The following is a 16008-nucleotide window of genomic DNA, read 5'->3' as shown; positions in this document are numbered from 1 at the left end:
CCCAATTGTTAGGTTGTCTTTTGGTTTTGCTGATGGTCCCCTTTGCTGTGCAGAAGCTTTTTGGTTTGATTTAGTCCCACTTGTTTATTTTTTCTATTGTTTTCCTTGCCTGGTCACACAGGGTACTTCAAAATATGTTGCTAAGACCAATGTTGAAGTGAGTACTGCTTATGTTTTCTTCTAGAAGTTTAATGGTTCCAGGTCTTACATTCAAGTCTTTAATCCATTTTGAGTTAATTTTTGTGTATGGCGTGAGATAGTGGTCTAGTCTCATTTTTTTGTATGTGGCTGTCCAGTTTTGCCACCACCATTTACTGAAGAGACTTTCCTTTCTCCATTGTATGTTCTTGGCTCCCTTACTAAAAATTACTTGTCTGGAGATGTGTGGGTTTATTTATGCACTTTCGATTCTGTTCCACTGATCTGTGCATCTGTTTTTGTGCCAGTACCATGCTGATTATGTTACTATAACTTTGTAGTACATTTTGAAATCAGGGCGCGTGATACCTCCAGCTTTGTTTCTTTCTCCTCAGGATTGGCTGGGCTATTTGAGGTCTTTTCTTGTTCAATATAAATTTTAGGATTCTTTGTTCTATTTCTGTGAAAAATGTTGTTGGAACTTTGTTAGGGATTGCATTGAATCTGTCGATTGCTTTAGGAAGTATGGACATTTTAACTATGTTAATTCTTCCAATCCAAGAGCACGGAATCTTTCAATTCTTTTGCATCTGCTTCAATTTCTTTCAACAATGTTTTATAGTTTTCAGTGTACAGATCTTTCACTTCTTTGGATAAGTTTATTCCTAGGCATTTTATTCTTTTTTGTGCAATTGTAAATGGGTTTGTATCCTTAATTTCTCTTTCTGCTACTTCGTTGTTAGTGTATAGAAACACAACTGATTTTTGATTTTGTATCCTGAAACTTTACCATACTCATTTATTATTTCTAAAAGTTTTTTGGTGGATTGTTTAGGGTTTTCTATATATAAAATTATGTCATCTGCAAATAGTGACAATTTCACTTCTTCTTTTCCAATTTGGATCCCTTCTATTTCTTTATCTTGCCTGATTGCTCTGGCTAGGACTTTCAATACTAGGTTAAATAAGAGTGGTGACAGTGGGCATCCCTGTCTAGTTCCTGTTCAGTTTTCCTCCACTGAGAATGATATTAGCTGTGGGTTTGTCATTTATAGCCTTTATTACGTTGAGGCACTTTCCTTCCATAACCATTTTATTTAGAGTTTTTATCGTAAATAGATGCTGTATCTTCTCAAATGCTTTCTCTGCATCTTTTGAGATGATCATATGATTTTTATTCTTCATTTTGTTAATATGGTGTATCACATTGATTGATTTGCAGGTGTTGAACCATCCCTGCATCCCTGGAATAAATTCCACTTGATCATGGTGTACAGTCTTTTTAATGTATTGTTGTATTCGATTTGCTAGTACTTTGTTGAGGATTTTTGCATGGATGGTCATCAATGATCTGGGCCTGTAATTTTCTTTTTTTGTGTTGTCCTTGTTTGGTTTTGGTATCAGTGTAATGTTGGCTTTGTAGAATGAGTTAGGAAGTTTCCCCTCCTCTTCCATTTCTTGGAAAAGTTTGAGAAGGATAGGTATTAAGTCTTCTTTGAATGTTTGGTGGAATTCACCAGGGAAGCCATCTGGTCCTGGACTTTTATTTTTGGGGAGGTTTTTGATTGCTGTTTCGATCTCCTTACTGGTGATTGGTCTATTCAAATTCTGTATTTCTTCTTGATTCAGTTTTGGAAAGTTGTACAATACTAACAATTTATCTGTCTCTGAGAGATGATCCAATTTGTTGGTGTATAGCTTTTCAGAGTATTCTCTTATAATTGTTTGTACTTCTGAGGTGACCATTGTAATTTCTCCTCTTTCTTTTCTGATTTTATTTATTTGAGCTTTCCTTCCTTTTTTCTTTGTGTGTCTAGATAACTGTTCATCAATTTTGTTTATCTTTTCAAAGAACTGGCTCTTGGTTTCATTGATTTTTTTCTATCTTTTTTTTAGTCTCTATTGCATTTATTTCTGCTCTGATTTTTATTATTTCCTTCCTTCTACTGATTTTAGGCTTTCTCTTTTCTTCTCTTTCCACTTCCTTTAGGTGCACTGTTAGTTGTTTATTAGACATTTTCTTGTTTGTTGAGGTAAGCCTGTATTGCTATAAACTTTCCTCTTAGAATCTCTTTTGCTGTATCCCATAGATTTTTGTATGTTGTATTTTCATTTTTACTTGTCTCGAGGTATTTTTTTATTTCTATTTTGATTTCTCATTGACCCAATTGTTGTTCAGTAGCATTTTGTTTAATCTCCACATATTTGTGGCTTTTCTGATTTTCTTCCTGTAGTTGATTTCCAGTTTCAGACCTTTGTAGTCAGAAAAGATGCTTGGCATTATTTCGATCTTCTTAAATTTATTTAGACTTTTTTATGGCCTAATATGTGAACAATCCTGGAGAATGTCCCATGTGCATTTGAAAAGAATGTGTATCCCATGGTTTTTGGATGGAATGGTCTTTATATATCTACTAAGTGCATTGGTCTAATGGGTCATTTAAGGCCAATGTTTCTTTATTGATCTTCTGTATGGAGGATCTATCCATTGGCTTAAGTGGAATGTTAAAGTCTTCTACTATTATTGGGTTACTGTCTATTTCCCCTTTTATGTCTGTTAATAATTGCTTTATATATTTAGGTGCTTCTATTTTGGGTGCATAGATATTTACAAGTGTTATATCCTCTTGTTGAATTGTTCCGTTTAAAATTATGTAGTGCCCTTCTTTGTGTCTTGCTACTGTTTTTATTTTAAAGTCTATTTTGTCTGACATAAGTACTGCTACCCAGCTTTCTTATCTTTTTCCATTTACATGAATTATCTTTTTCCATCCTTTCACTTTCAGTTTGTGAGTGTCTTGAGATCTGAAGTGTGTCTCTTGTATGCAGCTTATATATGGGTCTGTTTTATTTTTATCCAATTGGCCACCCTATGCCTTTTGATTGGAGCATTTAGTTCACTGACATTTAAAGTAGCTATTGATAAGTAAGTACTTATTGCCATTTTGTTACTTTTTTTCTGGGTGTTTTAGTACTTATTCTTAATTCCCTTCTTCTCTTGCTCTCTTCCCTTGTGGTTTGGTGGCTATCTTTAGTATTATGTTTGTGTTTCTTTCTCTTAATTTTTTGTGTATTGATTACAGGTTTCTGGTTTGTGATTATGATGTGGTTCATTTATAATAACCTACATATATAGCAATCTATATTAAGTTGATAGGCTCTTTAGTTCAACCTCTTCTAAAAGCTCTGTTCTCTTACTCCCCTCCTCCCACAGTTTATGTCTCTGATACCATATCTAACCTCTTTGCATGTCTGTATGTGTGTATACGTTACCCTCTTGTCATAGAAATAGGTAATTTTGCCTGTTTTGTCATTTGACCTTCATATTATTTTCATAGGTGCTTGATTTGCCACATTTACTGTATTTTTGCCTTTACCAGTGATTTTATTGCCTTTTTTTTTTTAGAATTTTCTTATTCCTATTTGTGGTCTTCTCTTTCTTACTTAAATAAATCCCTTTAGCATTTCTTCTAAGACTGGTTTCTTGGTGATAAACATCTTTAATTTTTGCTTCTCTGGGAAACTATTTATCCCTCCTCCATTCTGAATGATAACCTTGCTGAGTAGAGTATTCTTGACTAAGGTTTTCTCTTTTCAGTACTTTAAATACATCATGCCACGCCTTTCTAACCTGTAAGGTTTCTGCTCAGAAGTCAGCTGATAGCTTTATGGGGTTTCCTTCGTATGTCACTTTTGCCTTTCTCTTGTGACTTTTAGAATTCTCTCTTTATCTTTAATTCTTGACATTTAAATTACAATGTGTCTCGGTGCGGGCCTCTTTGGGTTTATCTTGTTTGATGCTGTTTGTGCTTCCTTTCCCTGGATTTCTATTTCCTTCTTTAGGTTAGGAAACTTTTCTTCTATTATTTCTTCAAATAGATTCTCTGTCCCTTTGTCTCTCTCCTTCCGGGACACCTATCATATGGGAATGTTAGTGCACTTGATGTTGTCCCAGACGTCCCTTAGACTGTTCTCATTCTTTTCAATTCTTTTTTATCTGTTCAGCTTGGGTGATTTCCTCTAGTCTTTCATCTATCCTCCAGCTTGCTGATCCGTTCTTCTGTATCATCTACTCTGCTATTGAGTCCCTCTAGTGAATTTTTCATTTCCAGTATTGTAGTCTTCATTTCCGATTGGTTCTTTTTTATATTTTCCAGTTCTTTGTTGGTGTTCTCACTGAGTTCATCCATTCTTCTCCCAACATCAGTGAGCATCCTTATGACTCTTTGTCAGGTAGATTGTTTATTTCTGTTTCATTTAGCTCTCTTTCTGGGGTTTTTGTCCTGTTCCCTTACTTGGAATGTATTCTTTTGCCTCCTCATTTTGCTTCTTTCTCTGTGCTTATTTCTATGTATTAGGTGAGTCAGCTGTGTCTCCTGATCTTGGAGAGGTGGCCTTATGTAACAGATGCCTTATAAGGCCCAGCAGTGTGCTTCCCTCTCATCACCAGCTCCAAATCTTCCAGGAATGACCCCTGTTTGGCTATGTATGTCCTTCTGTTGTGGCAGAGTTGCTCTTGCTACAGGTGCCCAGGGAGGCTAGGCTGTCCCCCTTACTAGCTGGTTGTAGTGCTCAGCTGCTTGTGGCTGCCTTGGACCCTTCAGTCACTTTATCGGGCTTGGCGAGCCCCAACACAGTTGGCTGCAAGGTCTAATGGTACATTCCTGTTGCAGGCCAGGGGAAGAACTGCAATGGTATCTGCCAGTGTCTGTGTCAGCATACCTGTACTAGGTCATAATAATGGCTGCTGCCAATGTTTCAATCTCTAGAGAGGTCTCATCTCTCACCAAGATGCACCCAGAACATATCAGGTAAGTCTCTTTTCACCAAAGGAACGTGTACATTTCTTTCTGGTGATTTTGGGTTGCTTTCTGAAACATGTGAATTTCTGCATGGGCCCTTTAAGAGCTGGCTTTTTTCCCCTCATGTCTGATAGCTTTTCTGGGGGTATTCCCCATCATTTCTAATAACCATCAAAGCCAGATATTATGACTTTCATCTTGCTTGTGCTGAGTCCAAAAGATGCTTATAGTGGTAACACATCCCCATTCAGGTTCCCCACTCCTCCAGGGAAGGCTGCATATCTTAAGATGGCTCCCAGCCAGCCTTGAAGCACTGTGGCTAGAAGGTGGCTTTTTTTCTCTCTAGAAAGGAATTTCTGCCTCTTCCACCTCAATCAGGACTGTCCCTTGTTGCAGAGGTTCTTTTTATCCAGTTTTCAATTCTCTTTCAGGGGTAATTGTTCCAAGAGTAGTCGTAAATTTGTTGTGTCTATGGGAGGAGGTGAGTTCAGAGTCTGGTTCCACCACCATCTTGACACCAACCTCCAATTTGATTCCCCTTCCTGATTCTATTGCCCCACATTCCCCACTCTAATCCTAAGCTAATTCTTGTAGGGTCTTTTCAAAAGACTGCATGTGCTTTCACATCTCTGCTTAAAATAGTGGCTGTTTTATTTGCATTTAAGATATAGGCCTAGATTCTTAGGTATGCCAACAACATTGTGAAAGGTATAGCCCCTCCCTATCACACCAGTCTCATCTCACACCATGCCACTCTTGGGTTTTCTGGACTTTAGTCTTATTGACCACCTTTATTTCCATCAATGCCCTGAATCCTCCTGACACAGGGCTTTTGCACATGCTGCTCCATGTGTCTAGGTGTCTTTTGCCTGGTTATAACTATTTTCTTTATCTCTAATTGCTCAAGTGCCATTTCCTCCAGTATGAATTAGCTGTTTGATCCTGTGCTTCTCCCTGCCATGCTACATTGCAATTGCTTGTTTACACCATTATCTCCCCACCAAAATAAGAGCTGCTTGAACAGCTCTTTGTATTCTCATCATGAAGCACAGTATCTGGCACCTAGTAAGCATTTTGTAATTATGTTGTGAATGAATAGAATAGCTCACTTAATATCAAGAAAAATAAATTATCAGTGATAAACAAATGGATACTTTTATGATACATTAGAAAGATGTATGACTTTCAAGAAAAATTTTTTCAAAAAAGAGATTTTTATAGAAAATAAACATCAACATTTCCTTACTTTTTTTGTTTTGCCCATTGCCTTCAGGATGGAAAGATTTAGGTCTTCAAGTGCCGCGAGCACATTCTCATACTCACCCAAGTGCTGAGAAAAATATTCTGAAAAGTGAAAATATTGAAATAAATTCGTTTGCATTTAAGTAATCATAAAACAAAGCAAAAAAAAAAAAAATCAACTGCTGGTTTACTCCATAAATGAGTAAAACAAAGTGTAAGCTATCAATGAAAAATGGAAGGTTTTCAAAGAGACTAAGGTGCCAATATATTCATTTCATTAAAAAAAAGAAATAACTAAACCTGGATGTTTACCATTATTCTTAAGGAAATGTCCTTTCCTACAATAAAAGAAAAAAATGAATCTGCATCTATGGACAAGACTATTTCAATAAAAAATTGTTCTCAATAGCATATCATTATAGCTCTTACCAGGATAGTAATTTTAGAAAAAGACAAGTTATATTTTATTGTTTCTTCAGGGAGACATTTCAGGAAGATAAGCTCTCTTCAAAGTTAAGAATTAGTAACGCTACAGTACACAAGGGAGGTCTTCTATGGCACCTTCTATGTAACTATTCCTGTCATGATTTAATGTTTTTCAACAATTTGGGCAGAGAAAAAGGCAAGTTTAACACATTTTTCAGTTGGCAGGAATAAGTAATACATTGGATGTTACAATTAAATTTAAGAGTACGGAATATGAACTGATCCCAAGGTGGTAAGATGAAATATAAGAGAGAGATAAATGAGAACTCGTATTTTTACTTACAGAAATCAAGATATTTCTGAAATGACAGATCTAGTTCAACAAAAATTCATAGAAAGACATATATTGAAGAGACCAAGAACTTTCGGTTACTAGAAAATCAATAGTCCTCACTTTTCCTGTGAACTCATCTTTGGATGAACTGTAGTTTATTATTGACTCTCTTTAATGTGCCATAAGTATTTATGGAATTAAATTGAATGGTAAATATAATCACATATAAGCCATTTGACGTCACTGGGATAAATTTCAGCATGTTTGAGGGAAACTTCCTTGATTAACTTAATACTGCAGATGAAATTATTTGTTGACACTGAGATTAATAACAAATCGAAAATATCATTGGCTAATTTATTAGTAAATGTGCAGACTTCTTCTGAGAAGAAGGAAAACAACACAGGTAAGTGATAAATCAATTCTAAATTATGGTTGTCAAAATATAGTCTATGTACGCATGACATGTTTTTGACAAAAAAGAAAATTCATTACTGATTATGTATTCCTTAAAAAAAAACAGTGTGGTGCAAATCATTGCATATAAAGGTTCTTTTAGGAAGGGATTATTCAGAAGATAAGAAAGGAGAAATGTTGCAAAGTAGCATTTTAATTCCTGGTTAGGAAGTTGACTTTCTGATAGTGTTGACAAAGATGTCTGACCTAGTCCAAGCAATCATTTGTAATAAATGAAGTCCCTGTGGATAAAACTCTTCGTGAATCAGCAAGCAGGTAATGTGGCTATAGACTATTCTTAAATTGGAAACATAACCATTATCAGAATAGAGTCCACACTAAGTTGAAACAGCAAAAAGTGTAAAGAAAAATGCAAATGGTGAAATTGTTAGCACATTTTTTTTAATATATACAAAGACTCAAGGAAGATTGTAATGGGGATTTAAATGCAAGCAGGCAGAAATATATAAAGTTAAAACAAAAGAATTTGGTGCTACAAAAGCAGAGCTATAAAAATTAAACAAAAAGGAAAACTATCTTTTGAAAATAAATATTTCATTCATAGAAAAGATATTGGTTTGATCAGTGAAGGCCCCTGGAGAGAATAAAAGTTATCTTTAATTGAACCTGCTGGATAATCAGAGGGAGGGTGAACAAAGCACGGAAGCAGGTGATATCTTGTCATGTATGCAGGAGTCTGTGTCGTGCGGCATTGCTAAGAGATAAAGGACAGAAGTGGGAGATATTTAAGGAGAAAAGGCAGCAAGGAAGCAGGATGCTGAAAAATCAGTGATGAAAGAGGAAGTTAGATGTGTTGGAAATATTCCTTGCTAGGTGCTCTAAATTTTACCCTCAAGTCTAGGTCAATGTTTTTGACCGTCTGCATCAGATTCTCAAGAGAATTCTCGGGATCCTCACTGCTCAAACTGTGGTCTGTGGACCAGCAGCATCAGCATCACCTGGGATCTTGTCAGAATACCACATCTTAAGCCCACCTCAGACCTACTGAGTCAGAATCTGCATTTTAATAAGACCCCAGGTGATTAGGGGCACAATTTGTAGGCACAATTAAGTTTGAGAAGCACTGCTCTAGAATATCTTTTAGAAATGAAAATTATTAATAAGGTCTCATCTACTAAATCAGAATCTTTGGGTTGAAGACCAGGAATAATCTTATTTTACTTTCTAAAACAGGCTGGCTAGGAGATTATGATGCAGATTAAACACAAGAACCAATATGGGCAATGGGAAGCCATGGAACAATTCTGAAAAGGAGAGTGACATCCTCAAATTTTTCTATTAAGAAGATTATCCTGGATACACTGTGGAAGGTTTGGGGAATGTTGGTGGCACATCATCAGGAGAGATAAGGATAGCATCAATTGCCAGGAGTGATTTCGTCACAGAACAAGGACCACGGACCAGTGATACCAAGTTATAAGGTAGAAGTTGGCAGGAGCCTGAAATGCCAGCAATATTATCTTCATACCCCAATGCAGGAAAGGAGGGTCAGTGATGGCTTTGGAAGTGGCTGAGCTTAGACTAATATTTTATTCCTGTTATTGTGGCTCATGTTCCTTATTTGAACCAGGGTGTCACTGTGAGCTGGGCAAATGTGTTTGTCCCTAAGTTATAGCATTAGAGAGAAAGAAAGACTCAGAACAAATATTTGTTCCCTAAAACCCATTCTTTGGTAAACTAGAAGGTCCTGGAGAAAAGACCTGCTTTTATTGAATCCTGCATGTGGGTTCCATGGGCAAGAGTGAAATAGAGCTGTATTGCACATATGGAAATGTGTGGGAACCAATCCTGATCAGTTTAAGTGTAGAATCTTTGAGAAGTAAGAAGAGTCTGAACACTGCTTATAATGAAAGAGTAGAGCATGATGTATAAACAGATGTATTAAACAAGTTATCTGTCAGAAAGCAAATTATCTCCTTGTGGATTTTCAATGCAACGTCTTTTAAAAAATGCTTACTAATAAAAGTTTGTTTCTCCCTTTGCTACTGTATTTAATTGATGGTGCTTCATGGCCAAATTACAGAGTTTTTTCTATTCTGCATCTCATTCCTCCAAGTTGCTGAGTTTTCAGGACTGGCCTGAGATTTCCAAGTCAGAACCAGAGGACTCACAGTTGTCACAAAGGCCAAACTGGGAACTGGTTTCACAAAGCATTCTCATGAGTTTAGATGGATCCCACAATATGCGCCTTGCTATAGCTTCTCAAGCAGTAAAGTAGATAGGAAAGAAAATAACTGAGGGGGGAGAGAGAGAGAGAGAGAAAGAGAACCTGTGCTTTGAATAGGGAAGTCAGTTGGTTATTTCAAAATATGGATTACTTTGGGGCCAGCCCAGCGCTATAGTGGTTAAGGTCACGTGCCCCACTTCAGTGTCCTGGGGTTCATGGGTTTGGATCCCAAGCGTGAACCTACACATCACTCATCAAGCCATGCTGTTGTGGCATCCCACACACAAAAAATAGAGAAAGATTGGAACAGATGTTGGCTCAGAGCCAATCTTCCTCACCAAAAAACAAAAAGAGAGAGAGAAAAGAATATGGGTTACTTTGAAGGGTTGCAAACCAGTTTCACTCAAACTGTATACAACTCCTTTTTGTTGATTTTATAAATGTGCCAGGTAGCCATGGCTCTAACAGCCTGGAAGAGGAGTAGAGACTTCTGACTTTCTAGTACCCAGACTTGGCAGGCACAGGACCCTCAGCAGTACCCAGGCTCTGGCAATGCAAACTGGTGCTCCTCTGCAATCTGACTAAGGGTGCTCTGGGCACAACTACTTAAAGGAACCTTTAATATGAAGCTTATAGGTTTTTTAATGGGAGTTTCCTAAACCCTCAGTTTTTATACATCTTATGTATAGACTTTATCTAACTTTTAAAATAGTTTAATATTTGGTAGGTAACAGCTAACTAGATGAGAAGTTAGATTATTGAATATATCCAACCTTGCTTGTGAAGCTTTGAGATCAAGCACTCTAGCTATGTGAACTTTCATTGCCATTATTCTTCACTCCTCTATACATATCTCAAAATACTTAGCTACTAAGTTCAACATTTGTAAAAGAGTTCAGTAAAAATGAGTGAGGTTATAAAAACATTTGTAAACTGGTTAGGATCAGGAAAGTAATAATTTTGCTCCTGGCAGATTTTAGATCACAGCTAGAAGATGGCACAAACAGAAAATCAAAGACTCAGTGTTAAGTTCAAGTATAATTACCTAAACAAAATTGAGTTATGTATTGACTAATAGGAAAGATAAAGACCTAAAGATGATATTTAGAAAGGCCTTCACAATTATGTGAAGAGTGAATAATCATGGCATGCCTATACACTACTGGTGGGTGTGCACATTGGAAGAACTTCTTACTAAGTAATTACACTTCTAGGAATCTGCCATACAGAACTACTCGGACAGGAGAGTGAAGATAGTACAAATGACAGCATTTACTTCAATGATGATTGTCCCAGAGGAAAGTTGGAAACAACCTGAAAATCCATTAAAGGGACTTGATAGAAAAAATTAACATAAATGGGGCACTGTGGAGCCTTTTTAAATAAAATGAAGTAGAACAGTATGCAGTTGCATTGATCATATAGTATGATCTCACTGTTGAAAAAATATTTATGTGTATATATCAATGTCAATATATGCATAAAATTGTCTGGAAGGATACGTTCCAAGTAGTTAGCAGTGGAGATCAGCATCATAGAAAAAAGAGTGAGAGACTTTGACATTTTGTCTTATATACCTAATTCAATATTGTTAAATTTTAAAAAATCAAGAAAGTAATATTTAACTAAAATTAAAAATACATTTAAAAAATAAATACTTCATTTTTAATAGATTGTGAGTTCTAGGGTCCATAATTTAGTAAATTAACAAAATAAGTAAAACCAGCAGAATGGAAGTTTTAGATACCTGGACGTTTTAATTAGCTCTGCAAAAGAGCATGGAAATCTGTTTTCCATGCCAATCAAGTGCTGCCCCTCCCACGCACAAGGGGAAATTTGTGTGGGGTGTGAGTTGACATATTTCACTTACTAGCACTGAAGCATTTGGTTTTGATTAGAATCCAACTTAAATATTTACTTTATGTTCACAAAATAATGAGAAATGAAACTATACTCTGGAAACTAAAATGCATATTCTTGAACAGAGGGGAAGGATTATAACACATGATTGGGAATATAATCACTTGGTTTAAAAATATAGAGTAATTTTGTTGAATTAAAACCCCAAATACTGGATGTCATCACCATGGTGGTGTGAGAGGATCCCTTTGTCTCTCTCTTTCAATCTACAGTGAGTAAAAACCATAACCCAACAAAAGCTACTTTGTCCAACACACAGGATGCCAAAGAGATCCACATATTGGTACATATGGAGGTGAGTGGATTAGAACATAGAGAGGAGGCAAAAGAGGGGAACAGCAGAGGCAAGGGCCCAGGACCCTGGACCCCTGGCCATGGCACCTGTGCCACTCATCCCCAGCCTCAGAGAATCCAGTAGGTGGTAGCAGAGGTGTACATGCAACTCTGGCCAGTCAGCCAGTTGTGGCTGCACCGGTGGCCACGGAGAGTGAAGCAGCAGCATAGGTGGAAGCCTCTGATTCCAGGCCCCTGGCTGTGGCTCAAAACCTGGTAGCAGCAGCCAAGGTGCACACAGAACTCCAAAATCTCAATTGCAGAGGCACCTGCAACCACAAAGTATCAAACAACAGCAGAGGTGGTGCCCTGTGAACCAAGTTTCCCCACTCCCCCTGTCCCACTGACAGAGGCAGAGCTTCTGACCCAGGTGATCTGGGATGCAGGAGAGGCATCAGCCTTTGCTGTACCCTCAGCAGCAAAGCCAGTGACCACAGCAATACCAGCAACAGCAAGGCATCAGTGATCCCCAGAGGTGCAGGTAATGATGACAACAGTACCAGTGACACCCCAAACAGAGGCAATGGAGAGTGGAATGTGCAGATTTTCAAATATAGCCAGAGGTAGCTCAGGTAAGAGAAACCAAAAATTAGCACTATAGCACCACCTACTGAAAAACAAAGAGGGCCTCTAACTTCCAATTGGTTGAATAGTTGGAATAAAAACAAAGCTATACCTAAATAAGAAAAGCGTTGGCTACAACAAATGCACCAGACAAGGAATAACTCAGCAAGCACCACAAAAAGCCATGGTAACACAGCATCACAAAAAGGAAAACAATAATTCTCCAGAAACCAAATAAAGTCATGGGAGATGTGATTTAATTGATAAAGAATTCAAAAACAGCTGTCATAAGGAAACTCAATGAGCCACAAGAAAACTCAGAAAGAAAGTTCAGTGAGCTCAGGAATAAAATCAATGAACAGAAGGAATACATTACCAAAGAGATTGAAACTCTAAAGAACCAAACAAACTTTCTGGAGCTAAAGAACTCGATAAATGAGATGAATAATGCATTAGAAAGCACTGGAAATAGAGCAGATTATATGGAAGAGAGAATTAGTGAGCTTGAAGATAGAAACTGACAAATGATGCAGGTAGAAGAGGAGAGAGAATTAAGGTTTGTTGTTTTTTTTAAAAAATGCAGAAATTCTACAAGAATTATCTGACTACTTTAGAAAGGGCAACATTTTGATAATGGGTATTCCAGAAAGGGGCAGGGAGGAGAAAGAGAGAAGGGGGCAGAGAGCTTATTTATAGAAATAATAGATGAGGCCTTCCCAAGCTGGTGGAAAGAATGGATATACAAATCCATGAAGCTAATAAAACAGCCAGTTACCTCAATGCAAAAAGGCCTTCTTCAAGATACATGATAATAAAACTGTACAAAGTCAATGACAAAGAACAAATATTAAAGGCTGCCAAGGAGAAAAGAATCCCACAATAACCTAGAAGAAAACCTCCATTAGGCTATGAGCAGATGTCTCGGCAGAAAATCTAGAGGCCGGGAGAGAGTGGAAGGATATATTCAAAACATTGAAAGATAAAAAGTGTCAAGCAAGAATACTCTATCTAGCAAAGTTATCCTTCAGATATGAAGGAGAAATAAAGGCTTTCCCAGACAAAAAAAAAGCTGACGTAGTTCATTGCCATTAGAACCTGCCTTAAAGAAATGTTGACAGGAGCTCTCCTACCTGAAACAAAAAAGCAAAAGTATATAAAGCTTTGAGCAAGATGATAAATAGACAGAATCTGAAAATTGCAATGCTATATTCGAATAGGTTAGCGAACATTCTATTATAACATAAAGGTTAAAGGGAAAAGAAGCACTAAAAATACTATAACCACTTTAACTTGATCGCAAACTCACAAGAAAAAAATGGATAATTTGCAACAACAAAAACATGAAAAGGGAAGAGGAAAAGGATGGAATTTGCAAAGGAATATGAAGATAAGATGCTATCAGCAGAAAAAGGACTATCTTATCTATGAGATCTTTTATACAAACCTCATGGTAACCACAAAACAAAAATTCACAGCAGAGACACAAAACATAAAGAGGAAACTGAGAAACACATCACAGTAAACCAAACGCAAGTGGCAGATAGAAAACACAAGGAAAAAGAAACAATGGAAATATAGAACAACCAGAAAACATAAGATAAAATTGCAGTATTAAGCTCTCATATATCAATAATCACTATAAACGCAAATGGACTGAATTTATCCATCAAAAGACACCGAGGGGCTAGATGGATTAAGAAACAAGACCCAGCAATATGCTGCCTCCAGGAAATACATCTCAGCTCTAAAGACAAACATAGGCTCAGGGTGAAGGGATGGAAGACGATACTCAAAGCAAATGGCAAACAAAAGAAAACAGGTGTAGCAATATTTATGTCAGACAAAATAGACTTCAAGCCAAAAAAGACAACAAGAGACAAAGATAGTCATTATATAATGATAAAAGGGATATTCCACCAAAAAGGCATAACATTTATTAATATATATGTACCTGACATAGGAACAACAAAGTAAATAAAGCAATTATTAACTGACCTAAAGGGAGAAATTGACAGCAACACCATAATAGTAGAGGACTTTAATACTCCACTTACATCAACGGATAGATTGATCCAGACAGAAGGTCAACAGAAACATTGACCTTAAATGAAACATTATACCAGATGGACCTAATAGATATATATAGAACATTCCACCCAAATACATATTCTTCTCAAATGCACATGGAACATTCTCAAAGATAGACCACATGTTGGGAATGAAAACAAGTCTCAATCAACTTAAGAAGATTTAAATCATATCAAGCATCTTTTCTGACCACAACTGTATGAAACCAGAAATCAACTACAAGAAGAAAGCTGGAAAAGTCACAAATATGTGGAGACTAAACAATATACTACTGAACAACTATTGGATCAATGAATAAATCAAAGGAGAAATTAAAAAAGTACCTGGAGACAAATGAAAATGAAAACACAACATACCAAAAGTTATGAGATGCAGCAAAAGTGGTACTAAGAGGGAAACATTTTTTTGAGGCCTAGCTCAAAAAACAAGAAAAATCTCAATCTAACACCACACCTAAAATAACTAGAAAAGAACAAATGAAGCCAAAAATCAGTCAGAGGAGGGAAATAAAAATCAGAGTGCAAATTAGAAATAGAGACTAAAAAGACAACAGAAAGGATCAATGAAACTAAGACCCGGTTTTTTGAAAAGATAAACAAAATTGACAAACCCTTAGCTGGACTCACTAAGAAAATAAGAGGAGGCTCAAATAAGTAAAATCAGAAATGAAAAGAGGAGCAATTACAAAGGAGACCACAGAAATAAAGGATTATAAGAGAAAACTATGAAAAAGTATATACCAACAAATCAGAGAACCTAGAAGAAATTGATAAATTCTTAGAATTGTATAAACTCCCAAAACTCAATCAATAGGAAATAGAGAATCTGAATAGACCAATCACAATAAAAAGATTTAAATAGTAATCAAAAACCTCCCAAAAAATAAAAGTTCAGGACTGTAAACCTTCTCTGTGAATTTTACCAAACATTCAAAGATTTAATACCTATCCTTCTCAAATTCTTCAAAAAAACTGAAGACATGGGGATGCTTCCTAGCTCATTTTACGAGGTTAACATTACCCTGATCCTGAAATCATACAGTGACAGATAAAAAGAAAAATTACAGGCCAATATCACTGATGAACATAGATGCAAAAATCCTCAACAAAATATTAGCAAATCAAATACAACAATACACTAAAAGCCTCATACACCACGATGAAGTGTGATTTATTTCTGGGATGCAGGGATGTTCAACATCTGCAGATCAATCAATGTGATACACCAGATTAACAAAATGAGGACTAAAAGTCACATGATCATCTCAATAGATGCAAAGAAAGCATTTGACAAGATTCAACATCCATTTATGATAAAAACTCTATATAAAATGGTTACAGAAGGAAAGTGCCTCAACATAATAAAGGACACATATGACAAACCCACAGCTAACATCATACTCAGTGGTGAAAAACAAAGCTATTCCTCTAAGAACAGGAACAAGACAAGGATGCCCATTTTCACCACTTTTATTCAACATAGTATTGGAAGTCCTAGTCAGAGCAATTATGCAAGAA

At 36.5% G+C, this 16008-nt stretch overlaps 1 protein-coding gene across 3 annotated transcripts in view; it reads right to left on the bottom strand.

Moving 5' to 3' along the window:
• NECAB1 (N-terminal EF-hand calcium binding protein 1) overlaps window positions 1–16008 on the bottom strand; it is a 172977-nt gene that overhangs the window by 82027 nt on the left and 74942 nt on the right. For all 3 annotated transcript variants that reach the window (XM_014728038.3, XM_023648668.2, XM_023648669.2), the window contains exon 5: window positions 6187–6284. In XM_014728038.3, the coding sequence (XP_014583524.1) occupies window positions 6187–6284 (98 nt within the window). The remainder of the gene's footprint in view (window positions 1–6186; window positions 6285–16008) is intronic.

Source organism: Equus caballus, chromosome 9 (assembly GCF_041296265.1).
Source record: "Equus caballus isolate H_3958 breed thoroughbred chromosome 9, TB-T2T, whole genome shotgun sequence".
Lineage (NCBI taxonomy): Eukaryota > Metazoa > Chordata > Mammalia > Perissodactyla > Equidae > Equus > Equus caballus.
Note: the sequence above shows the minus strand (reverse complement) of the source record. Positions and strands in the feature narration are given on the sequence as shown.